Genomic DNA, 21,684 nt, shown 5'->3' with positions numbered 1-21,684 from the left:
CTTTTGGTGTGAGTGCATCCACATCTCCTGCTGGAAGTGGGGGGATCTGAAAACCCCTTGTGTACTTACAGTACCCCACGCATGGCCTTTTGGTCCTGCCCGCTGAAAATTAGTTAGGAAGCTGTGGGATTTGAGGGAATAGGTGCTTGTGTCCAAACATATGAGGTGTAATATAGAGGGAGCTAAAGGGGAAAAGGTATAAAATAAGGTCCCTGTGTGTCAAGTGCCTAAGTTCTTTCTTGCGGTCAAGTTCTTCAAATCATAATATTGCTACTTCAGTGAGTGTTGGCTTATTTACAACATAGGAGGATGTCCACCTCTACATAGCAAAACAGAGCATACTTGATATGCTTCAGCAGCTGAGGTCAACACTTGCTCCACTGCACCAACAACAAATACTCCTTTTGTGATGTGCTCTCTGAGGAAGAGTCCAGCCGAAGCAGAATCCAGCAAATCAAATATCTGTTCATTGTAGATTTCAATGAATGAACACTTACAGAGAAAACTTTTCCCAGTACCAGCCTATAAGAAACATTAACATTTATGTTACAAAGAAAGGGCTGTTTTAACATTATCTAATATTACAAAGTTATTATATCCTGTATGAAGGCATGAGTTTATTGACCTCTTATGATTTACAGAAAGACATACTTTTACCCAGAAAGCTTTTGGGATTTCTTTTGGTTGAAAAAAGAAAAAAAAATCAAGGAGATCACCTGCAGTGCAACATTAACAGCTAACTCAATTTGAGTGACAGAGGGAACAGTGAATGCAATAGGTATCCTGTTGGAAATAAGAAACGTGAAATTTATGCTACCAATTACAGATTCAGGGTAGCAACAGATTGATGGGAGAAGAGGCTAGTGTACAGATGAAGTTTACCACTTCACTTGCTCACCAGGAGCCAACTATTAGTCACCACAGACAAGTGACACACTATACAGATGCTTGCTACCATAAATAAGATTCCAGAATATATCATCATTCCAAACAAGCAGGTGAGACTTTCTCAAATACTGAATGGCATCTAAGAGCTTGCAGGACATTTTTACTAATTACAAATGAACCACCCCAACTAATTCATAATCAAGAACTTCTTCCACGACCTTCATTATAAGGTTTTACCTTTTCTTTTTCACGTTCAATTAGAAAAAACAGATATTCGAAGCTTCGTGGAATCACTCCTCTCAGATTATGTGTAAAGTTATCAGAATCAGGAGGTCCTAAAAAGAGAATTGTCTGGATAAAAATCTGGAAAAAAGCTTTTGAAAAATATACAGCACACAAACAAGTTGGTATGCTTTATTAAGAATTTATTATAGAATGCAGTGTTTCTGAAATAGTAGGGAGGCCTCCCTCAATAGGTAAAGACAATCATTAAAGGAGATAAGACATCCCCTACAAGATTCTGACGTCTGCCCTTTCCAAAGCTAATCCTTTCCAATCAATGCAGTGGCAGCCTTGGGTTCCCCATTCTTTTCACTCTCCCCTTGGAGAAGGGGACAGTATATGGCTGACTCTACCAGGGAAGAGATTAGCATCAGGAACACTGCAGTTCCTTGGTGTAGGTCAGGGGTGAGAACCTCCAGCTTGTCTTCACTACCTCTGATCAGAGATACGACAATTTCCCTGCTCCCCCTCCCACAGTGCATTTACACTTTTAAAAAGCCTCCACTGCTACCAATTTTGACAGGTGGGGAGGGGCAATGTGTGTGTGAATGGGGTCTGAGCACCACATTATGAGGCCACGTGCCAGCAACGGGGTGACACTTTCGGATGTGGCCCTTCTCACTGCTAGCAGGGCCACAATGTGCTTATCCAGAACCAATTCAGCCTTTGGCACGAAACATGTTCCCCACTCCTGAGTTTAGGTGGTCAGAATATGTACTATGACAGAGTTCACAAACTTCTTTTATTAGACTAGTCCAAAAGACTGGAAAAACTGGCTAAATACATACATTACAGAGTAGGGTGGGGGAATCTCACACTGGGATCTAAAATAGGACAGATACACACTCAAGAGTTAAGCACAAGTCAATAGGTGTATACTTACCCATCATAGTAAAGGTTTTCCCTGAACCAGTCTGCCCACTGCAAAAAAAAGAGCACACAAAATTAGCCCTCAATCAGAACTTATTATTATTATTGTTTTTTTTTTGTTGCTAGGGATACTTCCACATAATAAAGACGCTTGATGGTAGAGCACATGATTTGCACATGCAGAAGATCCCAAGTTCAAACCCCAGTATCTCCAGTTAAAAAGGATCAGCTAGCAGGTGATGTTGAAGACATTCTCTCTGCTTGAGGCCCTGGAGAGCCACAGCCAGTCAGTCAACAATGCTGGGATAGATGAACAAATAGTCTAACTTGGTAAAAGGAAGCTTCCTATGAGACACCGCCAGCCAAGCAACTCACACAATCATTCAAATCAGATATTTTTAAATGTACATGAAATGAAAAAAGGTTGAAAGCTTACTATGCAAAAATGGTTCCATTGTAGCCATTCATGCACGAATCCACTATATTTTTTGCCACACTTGAGAACACTGATTCCTGGACAGAAAAGATCAATATAAAATATTAACTACTAATTTTGAAGGAAGTAGCTTGACTTCTTAAAATTCAAAATTATTACACACTGGTCTTTATTCATTAAACAGTATACATATTGTGACATTAAGGAATGCTTTTCATTAAAAATGAGCAATTCCACTGACACGAAAGAACTGTTATTATGCATGAAATAATGAAATCAATGAGACTTGCTCCCAAGTAATAGTTTGCAAGTAATAGGCCGGAGCCATTATGAGAATGTGCCTAATGAATATGGCTATTACTAAAATAAAAATTGTTAATGTGTCGTAAATCTTACTACAGACTAGTCAAATGAACTTGCTTTTCAACCTTCAAATAGCACTTCTGCTTCCTTGCCTTAATCTTCTTCCTTTCCTTCCTTTTGCCTCCCATTTTTTAAGACTGCAAATTCATGGGGAGGACTTTATGTTATCTTTATCTTATCTGGGTATAATGCCTAGCTGTTTTAGGCATTTTAAAGATTAAGTATCATGTAAGTAAAAACACTACTATAATAGTAAAGCTATACCATTGGCCCTGCCATCTATATTTATATATTCGCATTCTGTTTGTCACATTAAACAACTACTAGGAAGGGCTTGTAAGAACTGAGCGGTGCCTCCAGGGAAGGGAAGGATGAACTGCCCAGAGAACTTCAGCTATGGGGCAGTATAGAAATGTAATTAATAATAATAATGCTTCATTCTAGAAGAAGGTCCCTGCCCTTTTCCCTTGAAGGAGACTGTCCAGAAGACATCTGCACTGGATAGCAGCAATCCAGCATGTTTTCAGCTGGATCCAACTGTCCCTAGAAGGAATAGGAGAAATGGCTACCCCAAATATCCCTGGATGATGCTGAGTCTTTAGGATTATTTTTTTCTATGATGGTTTTCAGGAATAGGTGGGTTTAGTGACAATTAGCATCCAGAAATTGGTTGCATTACATCTCCTTTTTAATTTTACTAGGGTTCTCAGCAACATTTTACATATACTGCAAGATGGGGTGGGGGATTGCACCCTGCCTCCAGAAAGGAATAAGCCTCATAAGTTACAATGGGGGGGAAGGGGACACACAGTTGTACAACTGAGTGGGGCTGAGACAGCACACACAGATTGTGTGGTTGCTTTTGCCGTCATAAAACCCAATAAAGTTCAGATTTCCTGTCACTCTCCTTCTCTCTTCCTATCTGATTCTAAAAGATAGATTAGCCACAATATTATAAGGCCATGCCATATGAGTCCTTAAACAGGAACATCTCTCCCTGCACTTCCATTTGAAGAATTCCAAGCAAATGTAGATGGCTGAATGTGAACCATTTCCTAATACAAATAAAGAACGTGAGTTTAAGATCTAAAAGCAGGATTTCCATATTGGCAACTCTGATAAATTACCTGGGTTGTCTCCACATCTGCCACATCATCAAAGGTGAAGATCTTAGGTTCAGGCTTTGAATGCAGACGGATTGTGTTTGAGGAAAGAACAGATAAACACAAGCCATGATCCCCATCAGCAAGCACAGTTCCTTCTGAAGGAGGACGCACCCTCACATAAACTTTGATAGCATCACCTTCAGTGCTTAAAAAAAAGCAACATCTACATGAATATACTGGTAGAACACATACCACATGTTTGTAAAATGGTTTTACTTTTGTCAAGCTACCACAATTTAGTATCCAGTCACCACTAAATAAATACTTTTCTCCTCTAAATGTAATTGTTTTGATATCCTTTAAACATATACTCAAAATGATACGCTAACAGACATTCAATTTTATGAATCTGTTATAGCCAAGCAGTAACTTCTACCATAGCAGGATAGAATTGTCTGGCTTTGTTGTAAGTTGACAAGCAGTCTTGCGTATTTCCAGCATACTTACTTCTGAATAACTGGATTTATTTATTTATTTATTTGATTTGTGCCTTGTCTTTCTACCAAGAAAAATAGCACTGAAGGCAGCTAGGATCATGCTGTAAATATCTGATCTAGCAATGAAGTCACTAGCATTTACACACAAGAATGAATAGATTCTTACCTAGACGATACTAATGTCATGTCACGTGACTCACCTAGAAAAAAACAAAAGTGAGAAAATGCACATAATAGGGACAAGAAAATATTACCACCTAAAGCAGATGCTGGCCTGTGATGTTACATACACACTGAACTACTTGGCCTAGCAAAGTCTAGTGTCCATATTCTGGGAATCCTGGAAAGTAGACCTGTCAAATACAATGTGCAGCCATTCCTTGGGTTGTCTATCCCTGATTTAGGTTGGAATCCTATACTTGCTTCTGAATAGACATACATAAGATTGCACTATTTAGAGATTACTAAAAAAATATACAACTTCAACAGAGGTGGCCATGTTAGTCTTTAGCAGAAAAACAATAGGCCTGTGGCACATTAAGGACTAATGGATTTATTATGGCATAGGCTTTGATTCATGGATCACTGCCTTGTTGTGGCGAAGGGGCTTGCGTAACTCAATGAAGCTATAAGCTATGCCGTGCAGGGCCACCCAAGACGGACAGGTCATGGCGGAGAGTTCTGACAAAATGTGGTCCACTGGAGAAGGAAATGGCAACCCACTCCAGTATTCTTGCCAAGAAAACCCCATGGAACGTATCACAAGGCTAAAAGATATGACGCCGGAAGATGAGCCCCTCAGGTCGGAAGGTGTCCAATATACTACTGGGGAAGAGCAGAGGGTATTTCCAAGTAGCGCCAGAAAGAGTGAAGCGGCTGGGCCAAAGCTGAAAGGACACTCAGCTGTAGATGTGTCTGGTGGTGAAAAGAAAATCCAATGCTGTAAAGAACAATATTGTTTAGGAACCTGGAATGTCAGATCAATGAATCAAGGTAAGCTGGAGGTGGTCAAACATGAGATGGCAAGATTGAACATCGACATCTTGGGAATCAGCGAACTCAAATGGACAGGCATGGGCGAATTTAATTCAGGTGACCATCAGATCTACTACTGTGGCCAAGAATCCCTTAGAAGAAATGGAGTAGCACTCATAGTCAACAAAAGGGTGGGAAAAGCAGTCCTGGGGTACAATCTCAAAAATGATAGAATGATCTCAGACAGCACGAATCCAAGGCAAACCATTCAACGTCACAGTAATTCAAGTCTATGCCCCAACCACTGAGGCCGAAGAAGCTGAGGTTGATCGGTTCTATGAAGACCTACAACACCTTCTAGAACTAACACCAAAAAAAGATGTCCTCTTCATCATAGGGGATTGGAATGCTAAAGCAGGAAGTCAAGAAATCACTGGGATAACTGGCAAGCATGGCCTTGGTGTACAAAATGAAGCAGGACAAAAGCTAATAGAGTTTTGCCAAGAGAACACGCTGATCATAGCAGACACTCTTTTCCAACAGCACAAGAGACGACTCTACACATGGACATCACCAAATGGTCAATATCGAAATCAGATTGATTATGTCCTTTGCAGCCAAAGATGGAGAAGCTCTATACAGGCAGTAAAAACAAGACCTGGAGCTGACTGTGGCTCAGATCATGAGCTGCTTCTTGCAAAATTTCGGCTTAAATTGAAGAACGTCGGGAAAACCACTAAACCATTCAGGTATGACCTAAATCATATCCCTGATGAATATACAGTGGAGGTGAGGAATAGATTTCAGGGATTAGACCTGATAGACAGAGTGCCTGAGGAACTATGGACGGAGGTCCGTAACATTGTTCAGGAGGCAGCAACTCAATCCATCCCAAAGAAAAAGAAATGCAAGAAAGCAAAGTGGCTGTCTGAGGAGGCTTTACAAGTAGCTGAGGAAAGAAGGGAAGCGAAAAGCAAGGGAGAAAGGGGAAGATATATCCAACTGAATGCAGAGTTCCAGAGAATAGCAAGGAGAGACAAGAAGGCCTTCTTAAATGAACAATGCAAAGAAATCGAGGAAAACAACAGAATGGGAAAGACTAGAGATCTCTTCAAGAAAATTGGAGATCTCAAGGGAACGTTTTGTGCAAAGATGGGCATGATAAAGGACAAAGAAGGCAGGGACCTAACAGAAGCAGATGAGATGAAGAAGAGGTGGAAAGAATACACAGAAGAACTATACAGGAAAGATCTGAATGTCCCAGATAGCCATGATAGTGTGGTCACTGAACTTGAGCCGGACATCCTCGAGAGTGAAGTCAAGTGGGCCTTAGGAAGCATTACTAACAACAAAGCTAGCGGAGATGACAGTATTCCAGCTGAGCTATTTAAAATCCTAAAAGATGATGCTGTTAAAGTGCTGCATTCAATATGTCAACAAATCTGGAACACTCAGCAGTGGCCACAAGACTGGAAAAGGTCAGTTTACATTCCAATTCCAAAGAAGGGCAACGCCAAAGAGTGTTCAAACTACCGCACAATTCTGCTCATTTCACATGCCAGCAAGGTGATGCTCAAAATCCTACAAGCTAGGCTTCAGCAGTATGTGAACCGTGAACTACCGGAAGTACAAGCGGGGTTTTGAAGAGGCAGAGGAACTAGAGATCGAATTGCCAACATTCGCTGCATCACGGAGAAAGCAAGAGAATTCCAGGAAAATGTCTATTTCTGCTTCATTGACTACGCTAAAGCCTTTGATTGTGTGGATCACAACAAACTGTGGCAAATTCTTAAAAGTGATGGGAGTACCAGACCACCTTACCTGTCTCCTGAGAAACCTGTACGAGGGTCAAGAAGCAACAGTAAGAACCAGACATGGAACAACTGATTGGTTCAAAATTGGGAAAGGAGTACGACAAGGCTGTATATTGTCACCCTGCTTATTTAACTTATATGCAGAGTACATCATGAGAAACGCCGGGTTGGATAAATCAGAGGTCAGAATTAAGATTGCTGGGAGAATTATCAACAACCTCCGATATGCAGACGATACCACCCTAATGGCAGAAAGCAAAGAGGATCTAAAGAGACTCTTGTTGAGGGTGAAAGAGGAGAGTGCAAAAGCTGGTTTGAAACTCAACATTAAAAAAGCTAAGATCATGCCATCTGACCCCATCACTTCCTGGCATATAGAAGGGGAAGAAATGGAAGCAGTGACAGATTTTACTTTCTTGGGCTCCAAGATCACTGCAGACAGTGACTGTAGCCATGAAATTAAAAGACGCTTGCTCCTTGGGAGGAAAGCTACGGCAAACCTAGACAGCATAGTAAGAAGCAGAGATATCACCTTGCTGACAAAGGTCCATCTAATCAAAGCTATGGTTTTCCCAGTAGTAATGTATGGCTGTGAGAGCTGGACTATAAGGAAGGCTGAGCGCCGAAGAATCGATGCTTTCGAACTGTGGTGCTGGAGAAGACTCTTACGAGTCCCCTGGACTGCAAGGAGGTCAAATCAGTCAATCCTAAAGGAAATCAACCCTGAGTGCTCATTGGAAGGACAGATCATGAAGCTGAAGCTCCAATATTTTGGCCACCTAATGCGAAGAGAAAACTCCCTGGAAAAGACCCTGATGCTGGGAAAGACTGAAGGCAAAAGGAGAAGGGGACCGCAGAGGATGAGATGGCTAGATAGCATCACCGATGCAATGAATATGAACTTGAGCACACTCCGGGAGAGAGCGCAGGACAGGAAGTCCTGGCGTGCTATGGTCCATGGGGTCACGAAGAGTCGGACACGACTGAACAACAACAACAAGGCTTTGATGTCCATTTCATTAGATGTTTTAAAAACATGCAACAGATGTAAAAAAATATTGAGGGATAGTTTAACTCAGGGGTGGGCCAGAAAAGAAACCAAAGGGTTTAGAAACAGCAACAATGATCTGTCCAGTTTCTTTTCTCTTCAGCTGCAACTGCAGTTCTGACAGTTCCCCATCACCTTCTGTGAATAGTCTAAGAAACTGACACCAGCAACCAGAATGAGTTTAGAGAAGAAGTGTTTACTTTTGTCTGAATGTTGTTGTGCATGATGAAGAGGTGGGGCATATGTTTAATGATTTATAATGGGATAACTGATGCACGGTACTACATTATATTTGCTTTAAAAAACATTAACAACAAAACACAATAATAGTACATTACTGTCATTGTTATTATTTTGGAGCTGGGGCTTCTTTGGATGGAGCACTATAAGTTTTAATTAGTCCATTCGTTTTCAACTTTCAGAAATACCCCCAATCAGTCATAAGGCTGTTTACTATAAAGTAGGGATAGGCAAGCCCAAAATGCCCTACGACTCTCAGAATCCTTGACCATTGCCTTGCTGGATGGGAGTTATAGTCCAAAACATCTGGCGGGCACCAGGTTCCTACCCCTGCTATAAAGAATGGCAGAATCCACATATGCACAACACTGCAAGTAAAGGAGACTGTTTTTCTTTAATGCTCCTCTATGGTGAAAACAAGCTACCAGCATGTGGAGAACAAAATCAAAGAAAGAGTCTAGCCCAGGAGGGAGCACAGTGCTTGCATGTTTCCTATTCACGGGGAGTTTTTCTTTTAAAGTAAGTCAGCATTCAAAACATGCATTTCCTCCACCCCCACCATCCACGCAGTCACCACGGAACTCTACCACGCATTCTACTACACGTGTGGATCCAACCTGAGTCCCATCGAGTTCAGTGGGTCTTGAACCCCGGCATGTCTGTTTACAGCCCAGTCTTAAATACGTTTATCGGGGCACTTGCAATGACTTCGATGGGTGTTACTTACGCAGCCTTAGCAAAAGAAATCGGGCAAACGGCTTTTAAAATTAAAGACAGGGCTGCCATCCAAGCCTCCAATCGCTGCCTCAAGGAGAACCTCCGGGGGAGGAGGCCCAGGCGGCCGGTCTCCGTGGCTGCTTGAGCGCCTCTATGGGGCGCGCAGCGACACCCCGGCTAAGGACGGAGCCTCCTTCAAGCCTCGCCGCAGCCTCCGCTGCCTTTGCCTCCCCTGCTTCTCTTACCCTTCGTCCCGGGGGCCATTCTTTATCCCTCCCCGTCTCCTCCTCTTTTTCTTCTCCAACTCCGTCGGTGACTGGCCCCGCGCAAAATGGCGCCCTCTTTGAATTTGGCGCTAAGGAAGCGGCGGCGGCGAAGCGTGCGTGTGACCGGCCCTCGACGGGGAGGGCGAAGAAGCGGCCATGGGGGCTAGCCTCTATCACGTGACGAGGGGGCGACGGCGGCAGAAGGAGGCGGGCAGCCGGTGGGACGGGCCGCCGGTGGGACGGGCCGTCCGTTCACGCTCGCCTCCCGCTGCTCGAGACTTATGCCGCCGCCATGAGCAAAAGGAACCAGGTTTCGTACGTGAGGCCGGCCGAGCCCGCCTTCCTGAGCCGCTTCAAGGAGCGAGTCGGCTACCGGGAGGGGCCTACCGTGGACACCAAGGTAACGACGTCAAACTTCCGCCCTTCCCGCTTCGTCGCCCCCGCTTGCCCCGCCCTTCTAGCTCGGTCTTCCTGGGCAGAGGCGGCGAAGGGGCTGCGACGCCCAAGCACCTGCCACAGCGGAGTGACGCGTGCCGACGCGGGGTCCGCTTCAGGCCTGAGCAGGCGGGCTTATTTTGGCGGGACGCCTGTGGCTGGCCAGGAAGGGCAGGCAGCAGTCTTGCGCCCTGAGAGAAAAAGATCCGAAAACAGTAGTGGAGGGCAAGACCCTAGTCCAGCATTCTGTTCACACAGCGGCGAACCGGCCGCACACGAGAAACCCACAAGCACCCTCCTGCCCGTGTTCCCCAGCAACTGGTGTACGTAGGCATATTGCCTCTGATACTGGAGGTAGCATATAGCCGTTAGGACTAGTAGCATAAATAACCTCCTCCTCCAGGAATTTGTCTAACCCCCGTTAAAAGCCATCCAAATTGATGGCTATCCCTATGTCTTGTGGTAGCAATTGTTGTTGTTGTTCAGTCGTTCAGTCGTGTCCGACTCTTCGTGACCCCATGGACCATAGCACGCCAGGCCTTCCTGTCCTGCGCTCTCTCCCGGAGCGTGCTCAAGTTCATATTCATTGCATCGGTGATGCTATCTAGCCATCTCATCCTCTGCCGTCCCCTTCTGCTTTTGCCTTCAGTCTTTCCCAGCATCAGGGTCTTTTCCAGGGAGTTTTCTCTTCGCATTAGGTGGCCAAAATATTGGAGCTTCAGCTTCATGATCTGTCCTTCCAATGAGCACTCAGGGTTGATTTCCTTTAGGATGGACTGATTTGACCTCCTTGCAGTCCAGGGGACTCGTAAGAGTCTTCTCCAGCACCACAGTTCGAAAGGATCAATTCTTTGGCGCTCAGCCTTCCTTATAGTCCAGCTCTCACAGCCATACGTTACTACTGGGAAAACCATAGCTTTGATTAGACGGACCTTTGTCGGCAAGGTGATGTCTCTGCTTCTTACTGTGCTGTCTAGGTTGGCCATAGCTTTCCTCCCAAGGAGCAAGCGTCTTTTAATTTCATGGTTACAGTCACCGTCTGCGGTGATCTTGGAGCCCAAGAAAGTAAAATCTGTCACTGCTTCCATTTCTTCCCCTTCTATATGCCAGGAAGTGATGGGGTCAGATGCCATGATCTTCGTTTTTTTAATGTTGAGTTTCAAACCAGCTTTTGCACTCTCCTCTTTCACCCTCAACAAGAGGCTCTTGAGATCCTCTTTGCTTTCTGCCATTAGGGTGGTATCGTCTGCATATCGGAGGTTATTGATAATTCTCCCAGCAATCTTAATTCCGACCTCTGATTCATCCAACCCGGCATTTCTCATGATGTACTCTGCATATAAGTTAAATAAGCAGGGTGACAATATGCAGCCTTGTCGTACTCCTTTCCCAATTTTGAACCACTTGGTTGTTCCATGTCTGGTTCTTACTGTTGCTTCTTGACCCTCGTACAGGTTTCTCAGGAGACAGGTAAGGTGGTCTGGTACTCCCATCACTTTCAGAATTTGCCACAGTTTGTTGTGATCCACACAATCAAAGGCTTTAGCGTAGTCAATGAAGCAGAAATAGACGTTTTTCTGGAATTCTCTTGCTTTCTCCATGATGCAGCGAATGTTGGCGATTTGATCTCTAGTTCCTCTGCCTCTTCTAAACCCAGCTTGTACTTCCGGTAGTTCTCGGTTCGCATACTGCTGAAGCCTAGCTTGTAGGATTTTGAGCATCACCTTGCTGGCATGTGAAATGAGCGCAATTGTGCAGTAGTTTGAACACTCTTTGGCGTTGCCCTTCTTTGGAATTGGAATGTAAACTGACCTTTTCCAGTCTTGTGGCCACTGTTGAGTGTTCCAGATTTGTTGACATATTGAATGCAGCACTTTAACAGCATCATCTTTTAGGATTTGAAATAGCTCGGCTGGAATACTGTCATCTCCGCTAGCTTTGTTGTTAGTAATGCTTCCTAAGGCCCACTTGACTTCACTCTCGAGGATGTCCGGCTCAAGTTCAGTGACCGCACTATCATGGCTATCAGGGACATTCAGATCTTTCCTGTATAGTTCTTCTGTATATACTTGCCACCTCTTCTTAATCTCATCTGCTTCTGTTAGGTCCCTGCCTTCTTTGTCCTTTATCATGCCCGTCTTTGCAAAAAACGTTCCCTTGAGATCTCCGAATTTCTTGAAGAGATCTCTAGTCTTTCCCATTCTGTTGTTTTCCTCGATTTCTTTGCATTGTTCATTTAAGAAGGCCTTCTTGTCTCTCCTTGCTATTCTCTGGAACTCTGCATTCAGTTGGGTATATCTTCCCCTTTCTCCCTTGCTTTTCGCTTCCCTTCTTTCGTGAGCTACTTGTAAAGCCTCATCAGACAGCCACTTTGCTTTCTTGCATTTCTTTTTCTTTGGGATGGATTGAGTTGCTGCCTCCTGAACAATGTTACGGACCTCCGTCCATAGTTCCTCAGGCACTCTGTCTATCAGGTCTAATCCCTGAAATCTATTCCTCACCTCCACTGTATATTCATCAGGGATATGATTTAGGTCATACCTGAACGGTTTAGTGGTTTTCCCGACATTCTTCAATTTAAGCCGAAATTTTGCAAGAAGCAGCTCATGATCTGAGCCACAGTCAGCTCCAGGTCTTGTTTTTACTGACTGTATGGAGCTTCTCCATCTTTGGCTGCAAAGGACATAATCAATCTGATTTCGATATTGACCATCTGGTGACGTCCATGTGTAGAGTCGCCTCTTGTGCTGTTGGAAAAGAGTGTTTGCTATGATCAGCATGTTCTCTTGGCAAAACTCTATTAGCTTTTGTCCTGCTTCATTTTGTACACCAAGGCCATGCCTGCCTGTTATCCCGGTGATTTCTTGACTTCCTACTTTAGCATTCCAATCCCCTATGATGAAGAGGACATCTTTTTTTGGTGTTAGTTCTAGAAGGTGTTGTAGGTCTTCATAGAACCGATCAACCTCAGCTTCTTCGGCCTCAGTGGTTGGGGCATAGACTTGAATTACTGTGATGTTGAATGATTTGCCTTGGATTCGTACTGAGATCATTCTATCATTTTTAAGATTGTACCCCAGTACTGCTTTTCCCACCCTTTTGTTGACTATGAGTGCTACTCCATTTCTTTTAAGGGATTCTTGGCCACAGTAGTAGATCTGATGGTCACCTGAATTAAATTCGCCCATGCCTGTCCATTTTAGTTCGCTGATTCCCAAGATGTTGATGTTCAATCTTGCCATCTCATGTTTGACCACCTCCAGCTTACCTTGATTCATTGATCTGACATTCCAGGTTCCTAAACAATATTGTTCTTTACAGCATCGGATTTTCTTTTCACCACCAGACACATCCACAGCTGAGTGTCCTTTCGGGTTTGGCCCAGCCGCTTCACTCTTTCTGGTGCTACTTGGAAATACCCTCTGCTCTTCCCCAGTAGTATATTGGACACCTTCCGACCTGAGGGGCTCATCTTCCGGCGTCATATCTTTTAGCCTTGTGATACGTTCCATGGGGTTTTCTTGGCAAGAATACTGGAGTGGGTTGCCATTTCCTTCTCCAGTGGACCACATTTTGTCAGAACTCTCTGCCATGACCTGTCCGTCTTGGGTGGCCCTGCACGGCATAGCTTATGGCTTCACTGAGTTACGCAAGCCCCTTCGCCACAACAAGGCAGTGATCCATGAAGGGGTGTGGTAGCAAACCCCATAGTTAACTATGCGCTGTGTGAAGAAGTCCTCTTATCTGTCCTGAAACTCCCACCAGTCAGCTTCATGGGATGACCCCAGGTTCTAGTATTATGAGAGAGGGAGAAAAATGTCTCTGTATCCACTTTCTCCACACCATGCATAATTTTGTACACCTCTGTCATGTCTCCCCTTACTCTCCTCATCTCCAAGCCAAACAATCCCAGCTGTTGTAACCTTCCCTCATAGAGGAGTTGCTCCAGCCCTTTGATCATTTTAGTTGCCCTTTTCTTCACCTTTTTCCAGCTCTACAATATCTTTGTTTAGGTGTAGTTACCAGAACTGTACCCAGTATTCCAAGTGTGGTTGCACCATAGATTTGTATAAGGACAGTATAATGTTGGCAGTTTTATTCTCAATTCCTTTCCTAATTATGCCTGACATGGAATTTGCCTTTTTCACAGCAGCCACACACTGGGTTGACATTTTCATCGAGCTGTCCAACACAACCCCCAGAACTCTTTCTTGGTCGGTCACTGCTAGCTCAGATCCTGTCAGGTGATACTTGAAGTTGGGATTTCCCCCCCCCCAGTGTGCATCACTCACTTTGCAGTGGTTTACATTGAACTGCATTTGCCATTTTGATGCCTGTTCCCCCAGTTTGGGGCTCCTTGCAATCCCATTATGTTTTAACCACCCTAAATAATTTGGTGTCATCAGCAAACCTGGCCACTGCACAGCTCACCCCTAATTCGAGATCATTTGTGAATAAGTTGAAAAGCATTGGTCCCAGTAGGACCCCAGTATTTACATCATTACATTGGGAGAATTTACCATTTATTCCTACTCTCTGCTTTCTGTTCTTAAACCAGTTAGATCCATAAGAGGACCTCTCCTCTTATTCCATGACTGCTAAGTTTGCTCAGGAATCTTTAGTGAGGGACTTTTTCAAAAGTCTTTTAGGAGTCCAAGTAACAATGTCTACCAGATCACCCCTGTCTGCATGTTTATTGACACTCTCAAAGAACTCTAAAAGGTTAGTGAGACAGAACTTACCTTTGCAGAAGGCATGTTGATTCTTTTTCAGCAGGGCTTGTCTTTGTGCTTACTAATTTATCTTTAATAATGCTTTCAACCAATTTTCTCAGAACAGACATTGAGCTAACTGGCTTGTAATCTCCTGGATGCCCCCAATCCCTTTTTAAAAATTAGCATTGCAATTACATTGGCCATTTTCCAGCCCTCTTGTACAGAGCCTGATCTTAGGAACATGTTGTATATTTTGGTTAGAAGATCAGCAATTTTATATTTGAGTTCTTTAAGAACTCTAGGATGGATACCATCAGGGCCTGGTGATTTATTTACTTTCAGTTTCTTAATAAGGTTGAGAATGTGATCTCTGATTTGATGGTAGTAGGGGTGGGAAACTGTAGAAAAAATGCAGATTCACAGAAATCCATCAGTTGAATCCATGATTTTGTGCCACAGTAACACTGTGAAGTGCCATATTCATTATTTTTTCAGAACTGTCTGTGGTCATGGAGGTATCTTATGATTTGATAGTGGTTTTGGAGGGATTCCATATATAAATCATGAGGATCTGTACTATGGATCCGTCTTTTTTCATCATGGTCGCACTGTGAAGCATGGGATCTATTAATTTTGCAGTTCAGTTTGTGAAGACAGATGTGATCTAGGATTTGAAGACAGATGTGATCACGGACAGATGTAATGTGAGGGAGATCCCACGTAAAAATCATATGAATGTAAGAGGATCCATTTTAATTTCGATAGATGCATCTTTTACCCAGATCCAACATCATTTTCTCTTTTTTCACTCCTCCATCCTCATTACTTCATTTTTGTGCTTAACAGCCTGTTGAAGAGTTTTGATGAACACAAAAGTTTGCTTGCTTCTTTGTGACCTTTTAATTGGTCCTAATAGAGGTATTTCCCTTCTGTTATAATTCAGTGGTGGAGAAGTTCAAGAGGTGCAGCTCTCCCCATTACTGTCTTCATGCTTCAAAAATATTCACTCCTTGATTTTTTGCCTGTCATGCAGCTAATTTAAGACACAGGAGATGGGTGTGTGTGTGGGGGGGAGACAAGCATCTTGACCCAGCCATTCAAAATGTGAATGGAAGCAGAGATACCTTGAGCATATACTGAAGTTCGCATACATTACCACTCTGCATTGATTAAACTGGAGTAACTGCTGCTCCCTAGATCTGTGATTATGTATTTGATTGAGTCTTTGTTTTGCTTATGTATCTGCCCTGAAATGGTGGGAAATTCAGATTTTAACTGTTCTGAATGTATGTTGCTAGTTGATACTGTTAGTTTACTATGTATTGGTTACCCTGCCTTGTCTTGAGTATGTGCCTTAAAATCACACGAACCCTGCCTTAACTAATCCAGAATGAGTACTATTCTCTGGTTATGTACACATAGTCACTAATACATAGCAATTCTTCTGTTGGCCAGAATATTGGAAGTGTGGATAAATGACACTTTTATTGTTCCTGCTTGGAAACACCTCTTGTGCCAACCTCTGTTCTTTTTCCTAATGGTAAGGGGAGTGATCTCTTTGGATGCTATGTGTCTGCTGTTTGTCACAGCTCATTCCTGGCCTGGGGGTAAATGTAGCATACAGACTGACTCTGCTGCTGCTTCCTTGTTTCCCAGAATCTGTTACAATTATTCCTGATAACCCTTTGGCAGGTAATGTATGGGTTCTGATAATTTGATGAAATGCCTTACCTGGATTTTCCATTTGGGTTATAGTATCTCTTTGGAAAACATTTTCTCCTGGGTAACACCCACCGTGACTAAGGGACCTTTCTTCTTTGTAAATTCACAATATTCTCTTACCTGTCTTGGGGAGCCTCCTGACTAGGGAGTGGACAGAGCTCCGTGGTGGAGCGCATGATTTCCATGCTGAAGGTCCCAGATTCAATCCCCAACATCTCCAGGTAGGGCTGGAAAGAATCCTGCCTGAAACTCTTGAAAGTTGCTGCCAGTCAATGGTCTGACTTAGTGGGGCTGTTCTCACAACATGCTCACCCACATTCAGTTTAGGTGTTAACCACCCTAAACAACCCAACAACAAACCATGGGTTCTCAAGGTGGCTTGTTTGAGAAAAATAAGCCACACTGCATGGTTAACAAGCCACCCTGCAGAAAATATCCTGGATTCGGACAACATGCTAATCCATGGTTCAGCGAACAACCCACACTCAACCACTGAGTGTGGGTTAGTGTGTTGTGTGAACCCAGTCAATTGAGGCAGCTTCCTATGAATTAATGAGATGCCAAACCTTCTAATCTTTGTATGTTTTCATTTTCTTTGTGGGGAAAAGAACCTTCAATATATGCAAGAAATGCATGGGGAGCCAGTGTGGTGTAGTGGCAAGAGTGTTGGACTGGGAGCTGGGAGATCCGGGTTCTAGTCCCCACTCAGCCATGGAAGCTCACTGGGTGACTTTGGGCCAGTCACACACTCTCAGCCCAACCTACCTCACAGGGTTGTTGTTGTGAGGATAAAATGGAGAAGAGGAGGATAATGTAAGCCGCCTTGGGTTCCTTGCAAGAGGAAAAAAGGCGGGATATAAATGCAACAACAACAACAATAATAATAATGGGGATAGTAAAATACCCATTTCTTGGTGGCACAGTTCTAGTGCTTCACGTGTTAAGCGAGTCAATTTTTGCAGTCAAATTGATGTGTTGGAAATGTAGATTGAGAAAGTGCAAAGCTGCATGGTGTGCCCCAGTACATACAAGGTGCTTCCAGCCAGAGGACTCCTAGTACTAGTAAACAAAAGACATTGTGCAGCTGTTCCATCTTTTCCTTCTTAATTTAATTTTTATGGAAAGGAAAAAAGTGGAAGTGGTGGGAAGACATGGGAGGAAGACAAGTTGAAAATGTTGTCTGGACCTCCTGTAAAATTCTGTGAATGTGGCAGGACGATTGATAAAAATCCCTGTCTGGAATCATCCATAGTTGTTTAAGTTGTGAGCTGTGTATGTTCTTAAAGGAATCACACAAATACTTCACCATCTGCTGAACTCTGCACTGATCCATTCAAACAATGTTGACAAAATAGCAGTTTGGTTGTGTGAATTGGCCCTAAATGGAGAAATGATGAGACCACTAGGGCTTTGCTGAGTGAAATGAAAATTGAAAAATAGCACTCACTAGCAAGTAAATCCTGATCACACTTGATTTAGGAACCAGAGGAGTTATGAATTGTTTGTAGAACAAATGGAGTGCTGAATATGCAGAGAGGCTAGCGGGTGGGATGCTAAATAGGAGGGGAGCAAAAGAACAGCAAAGGCAAGATTGCTGAAGGGGAAGAGGAAAGAAAGGGGTGGTGTGCTTTAAGAAACAGGGAACTTGAGGGAAGGATAAATAGGGTGGGACTGAAGGGAGAAGCCTGAGGAGAAAGAAAGGTGGAGGGAGCTATGGAATTTGGGAAAAGAAAGGACTTAGTGATCTGTGTGCTACTTTTGCCGAAACAAACAGCAGAGGGAGCGTGAGCTAAACTGACTTAATGTCATTCCTTACCTAACACTTTGCAGCATTAATGGCTGATTTGACCAATGATACCAAGCTAGCATGCATGGTAGAAGAAATTACACTGCTAGCTCCTGCAGTGGACTCAAGTCCATAATCCCTGGCCACCTCTGTTTCAATAGATACTGCCGTTATCGTTGGGAAGCATCCCCTAATGTACAACCTAAAATCCTCCCATTTGAATAATTGGGCTTGAATCCAGAGAAAGGCACATAACCAGGCTCTTCGCATCTCTTGAGATGGCAGCCCTTGTGTACTGCACTGCCAGCTGTCTTTGGGCTTTGAATGTCACTTGCATGAGTGACCAAAACAAATATGTAAAATCCTTGCTGCTCATGCCAGCTCCCACCATGCATGTAAATTGGCTTGCTGCATCAGAGGCATTGCATTTTGTTACGTCTCTCTCATGTTAGGACCAAATGGATGTGGGCCTGTAGACAAGTTCGCCCATTTGGCTATAAAGTGGGGTAAGGCTTAACTTTCTGTACTAAGAGGAGCATGTGGGGAGGAGGAGAAAACCTGCCCCCATCTTCAGACTTACCTTTCTGTGCGATGTTGCTTTAAGTGTCCTGTCCCCACTAATTCCAGCTCCTTTCCAGTACTGGACTTTGGCTGGGGAAAAGGAGCTTAACTCACTTAAAGAGCATAGTAAGATAAGACTCCTTTTAGTATAAAAAGTTAATCCCCAGGCCCGCTTTATAGGCCGGGGTTGCCAACTTTTTTGGGTCAGTGGCACATTTGGAATGTCAAGAGAGTTATGGGCACTCTCACAAAATGGCTGCAATGGAGGAGCTTGCCCATTCACAAATGGCTGCCATGGTGGGCATGGCTGGTCACAGAAAACATCTCTTTTCCAGAAGGCAAACTGGTGAGGCTAAAAGAAGAGTAACTTGCCCAAAAACCGAAGCACAAGGCAGAGGTTGGGTCTGAGCTCCAAAATACAAAACCACTTGTTTGAACCCAGTTTTTTTTCTCCAACACTCATTTTACAGAAGGCAAACTGTTGAGGCTCAGAGACGTGGGGCCCAGAAGCACTCTTGGAAATAAAGATGGTGCTAGAGGCTGACACTTTGCTTTGGAGCATGCCAGCCTCTCAGTTAATTTTTTAATTTTAAAAAATCTTTTAAAATAGAATAAAATTCAGGAGGGGCAAGGAGCCTGACAGGCACCAAGAGAGGTGTCCGTGGGCACATTGGTGCCTATGGGCTCCACATTGAAGACCCCAGGTATAAGCCAATTACTCTTTCAGGATATGGTCTAAAGGCACATCACGAAGCAATCTTGCTAACCAGGTCTGGATCTAGTCAGTCAGTGCTTGGATGGAAGACCATCTAAGCACCTGATGCAATACTGCATGTTAGAAGAAAGGCAGGATAGACAGGCAGGGTCGCCGAAATGGCGCCACCCATGCACAAAAGAGTGGTATCAGCAGATTTGGGGGAACCCCAAGTCTGTGACTCTATTCATGTGGTCAGAAATTGAGCATGACCTGGAGCATTGCAAAATGTCTGTCAGTAAAAGATACATTGGTTCAATAATTTTAACAAGAAATGGAAGAAATAACTATGCTGAAAATCTTGCAGAGAGGATTAAAAATATTTTTCCCCACAGCTTCATTATTTCCAGACATTTTGCTTCTCTAGCCTTTCTATAAAAGGCTTCAGCTATTGGGCAGCATAGAAATGAAATAAATAAATAAAATTCTTACTATATCATTTTTAGAAATTATTTGGGAGGAAATAAAGGTTGGTAGCAATAAACACCTTAAATTATAAAAGAAAAAAAATCATAATCCAAAGCTTTTCAATTTTTCCAGTTTTTTGGGGGGGAAAAATCAAGAACGGTCCCTGGAAAAAACTGGGGAAAAACTTTTCCCCAAATTTTTCTGTTTTTTTTTTCCAGGCCTCGACATCTCTAACTGCAACTAATTAACCAATTATGTGATTAATGTAACTTGCATTTGTGAACATAGGGACCACAATTATACATAGCAGTTATTGATTCTTGATTGAAAAATACAAGATTCCTGTCTTAGGGAAAGAAATATTGGTTTATGGCTATAAAAACCATGAGGTTTTGGTTTTTTAAATGAATTTCAGTTTACTTGTCTCCTGTTACTTATTCTGTGACTTGTGACATTTTTCAAATGTCTTTTCACAGCCATGAGGTTAAGAAGTTTTTTTTTGTGTGTTGTTGTTTTTGTAAATGGAAACTGTATTTAGCAGGAGTTTAATAATATCCTGTGGGCTGTGCAGAAAGTATGTTGTAGTCTACATTTTCTCATCCCTCTCATTCACCATTGATATTAGCCTGTTTAGCTGCGATTATCATGTGGAGGGGGATTAGTGCCCACTGCTTGTGCCCACTGGTTCTGCCCTTAATGTGCAGCACCTACTCATGAACAAGGTACATACACACTGGCTTCCTCCTCATAATCTTCACTGGCATTTATGTAGGATACAGATTGTGGTCAGGAGCTTATGCAGGTACAGTTTCTAGGTGTTTAATCACTGTGCAGAGGTTTGGATGAACATGTGGAAGTCCGGCATTGGGTCAGCAGGCATGACCCTGGCCCCCCTCCCTCGCCACATATCATGTATCCCCATATTTGGGCTGAACAGGGCTATTGAAAAAGGTTGTTGAATCTTATTTCTTTGGAAGATTTCTTCAGTGCTTTGGGTATAGGGTATCCTATCTTAAAGTAGGAAAGGTTGGGTTAGACCAGGGTTGAGGAACATCTTTCAGCCTGAGGGCCAAATTCAGTTTTGGAGAAGCTCTTGGGGGGGCCACATTTCAGAGTGGGTGGGACTAAAGGCAAAAGGGGCAGGGCTCAAAGCACAAAAACCCAGCATATCTTAGCTTAAAGCTCTTACTGCCAGCAGCTAAGCCTTAAAAGAGGCATTTTGATGCTTTTGTTCGCACAACAGTGGAGGAATTGGGGCTAGTCTCTGCCCCCCCACTCTACCCCCCCACTCTACCCCCCCACTCTACCCCCCCACTCTACCCCCCCACTCTACCCCCTTCTCTTTGCGAGGTGGCCTGCTTTACCATTCCGGCCGGGTCTATGTGCCTTCTAGACCCCCTCCACGAGAAGGTCCTCCATCAGTGCCACGACTCCCCCACTGCTGGGCATTTTGGTGTCGCCAAGACCCTGCACGGAGTGACACGGGATTTTTGGTGGCCTCGTGTGTGTCGGGACGTCAAGACCTATGTCGCCTCCTGCCCAGCCTGCCAGTGGGCAAAGGCCCCCTCAGGCAAGCCCACAGGCTTGCTTCATCCCCTGCCTACCCCCTCAGGACCTTGGAAACTGCTCTCTCTTGACTTCATCACTGACTTGCCTCCCTCACACGGTAAGACCAACCATTCTGGTGGTGGAGGATTTGTTTTCTAAGGTGGCCCATTTCATCCCCTGCTCTGGGTTGCCCACAGCCAGGGAGATGGCAGAGGTTTTTTTGGCGCATGTTTTCTGGCTCCACGGATGGCCC

General features: G+C 43.8%; 2 protein-coding genes across 4 annotated transcripts in view; one reads left to right on the top strand and one right to left on the bottom strand.

Moving 5' to 3' along the window:
* KIF15 (kinesin family member 15) overlaps positions 1 to 9,833 on the bottom strand; it is a 47,329-nt gene extending 37,496 nt beyond the window's left edge. For 2 of the 3 annotated variants that reach the window (XR_014792298.1, XM_084858098.1), the window contains exons 1-7: positions 9,482 to 9,596; positions 4,609 to 4,642; positions 3,967 to 4,150; positions 2,477 to 2,553; positions 2,054 to 2,091; positions 1,126 to 1,223; positions 343 to 522 (exon numbers count right to left, since the gene is read on the bottom strand). Coding sequence is in view for 2 of the 3 variants with exons in the window: in XM_084858098.1 (XP_084714224.1) it covers positions 343 to 522; positions 1,126 to 1,223; positions 2,054 to 2,091; positions 2,477 to 2,553; positions 3,967 to 4,150; positions 4,609 to 4,642; positions 9,482 to 9,500 (630 nt within the window). In the remaining variant the exon portion in view is untranslated. Of the gene's footprint in view, positions 1 to 342; positions 523 to 1,125; positions 1,224 to 2,053; positions 2,092 to 2,476; positions 2,554 to 3,966; positions 4,151 to 4,608; positions 4,643 to 9,481 lie in introns of all 3 variants that reach the window. The other variant, XM_084858097.1, reaches the window with a different exon arrangement.
* Positions 9,702 to 21,684, top strand: part of KIAA1143 (KIAA1143 ortholog) — a 31,074-nt gene continuing 19,091 nt past the window's right edge. The window contains exon 1 of the mRNA XM_084858099.1: positions 9,702 to 9,902. Within this exon, the coding sequence (XP_084714225.1) occupies positions 9,795 to 9,902 (108 nt within the window). The 5' untranslated portion in view covers positions 9,702 to 9,794. The remainder of the gene's footprint in view (positions 9,903 to 21,684) is intronic.

The sequence above is a fragment of the Heloderma suspectum genome, chromosome 5 (assembly GCF_057233095.1).
Source record: "Heloderma suspectum isolate Gila_16-S chromosome 5, 16-S_ref, whole genome shotgun sequence".
In the NCBI taxonomy this organism is placed as follows: Eukaryota; Metazoa; Chordata; class Lepidosauria; order Squamata; family Helodermatidae; genus Heloderma; species Heloderma suspectum.
This window is presented reverse-complemented; position numbering and strand designations above follow the sequence as displayed.